General features: G+C 32.0%; 1 protein-coding gene across 1 annotated transcript in view; it reads right to left on the bottom strand.

The window, feature by feature from the left end:
- The window catches only part of LOC107639107 (cellulose synthase A catalytic subunit 4 [UDP-forming]), a 6,113-nt gene that overhangs the window by 4,520 nt on the left and 1,128 nt on the right, over window positions 1-465 (bottom strand). The window contains exons 3-4 of the mRNA XM_021120955.1: window positions 370-465; window positions 2-52 (exon numbers count right to left, since the gene is read on the bottom strand). Coding sequence (XP_020976614.1) covers window positions 2-15 — 14 coding nt within the window. The 5' untranslated portion in view covers window positions 16-52; window positions 370-465. The remainder of the gene's footprint in view (window position 1; window positions 53-369) is intronic.

Genomic DNA, 465 nt, shown 5'->3' with positions numbered 1-465 from the left:
AGAAAGCTTGGCCATTTGGATTCAATTTCTGTTGATTGTAGTCTCCATTTTCCTGTAACATTCACAACAGTTTCATATTCACTTCAATTACTTATTACTCAATAAATCATAGGGGTGTAATCAGGTTAGTTTTGATAGTGTCATAGTAAACAAATCTTTTCTCAACAAATCTAAACCAAACTAATATGATCAAATATTGGATTGGTTCGGTTTGGTTCAAGTCGAGTCATCGGTTTAGACTAAAAAACTCATCAATTTGAAAAACCAACAAACCAAAATTCAGAAACTAATTTGTGGGAACAATAAATAAATAAAATCTCAAATCATAAGCTAATTTGTCAGTGATGAATGATGATGATGTTGTCTTACTCCATGATTAGAAGCAAGTTTTGCATCAGCATCATCAGAATGGTTCTTAATCTGAAACTCATCATCAAAATCCTCTGCATCAAAATTCTCCTCCTC

The sequence above is a fragment of the Arachis ipaensis genome, chromosome B04 (genome assembly GCF_000816755.2).
Source record: "Arachis ipaensis cultivar K30076 chromosome B04, Araip1.1, whole genome shotgun sequence".
In the NCBI taxonomy this organism is placed as follows: domain Eukaryota; kingdom Viridiplantae; phylum Streptophyta; class Magnoliopsida; order Fabales; family Fabaceae; genus Arachis; species Arachis ipaensis.
This window is presented reverse-complemented; position numbering and strand designations above follow the sequence as displayed.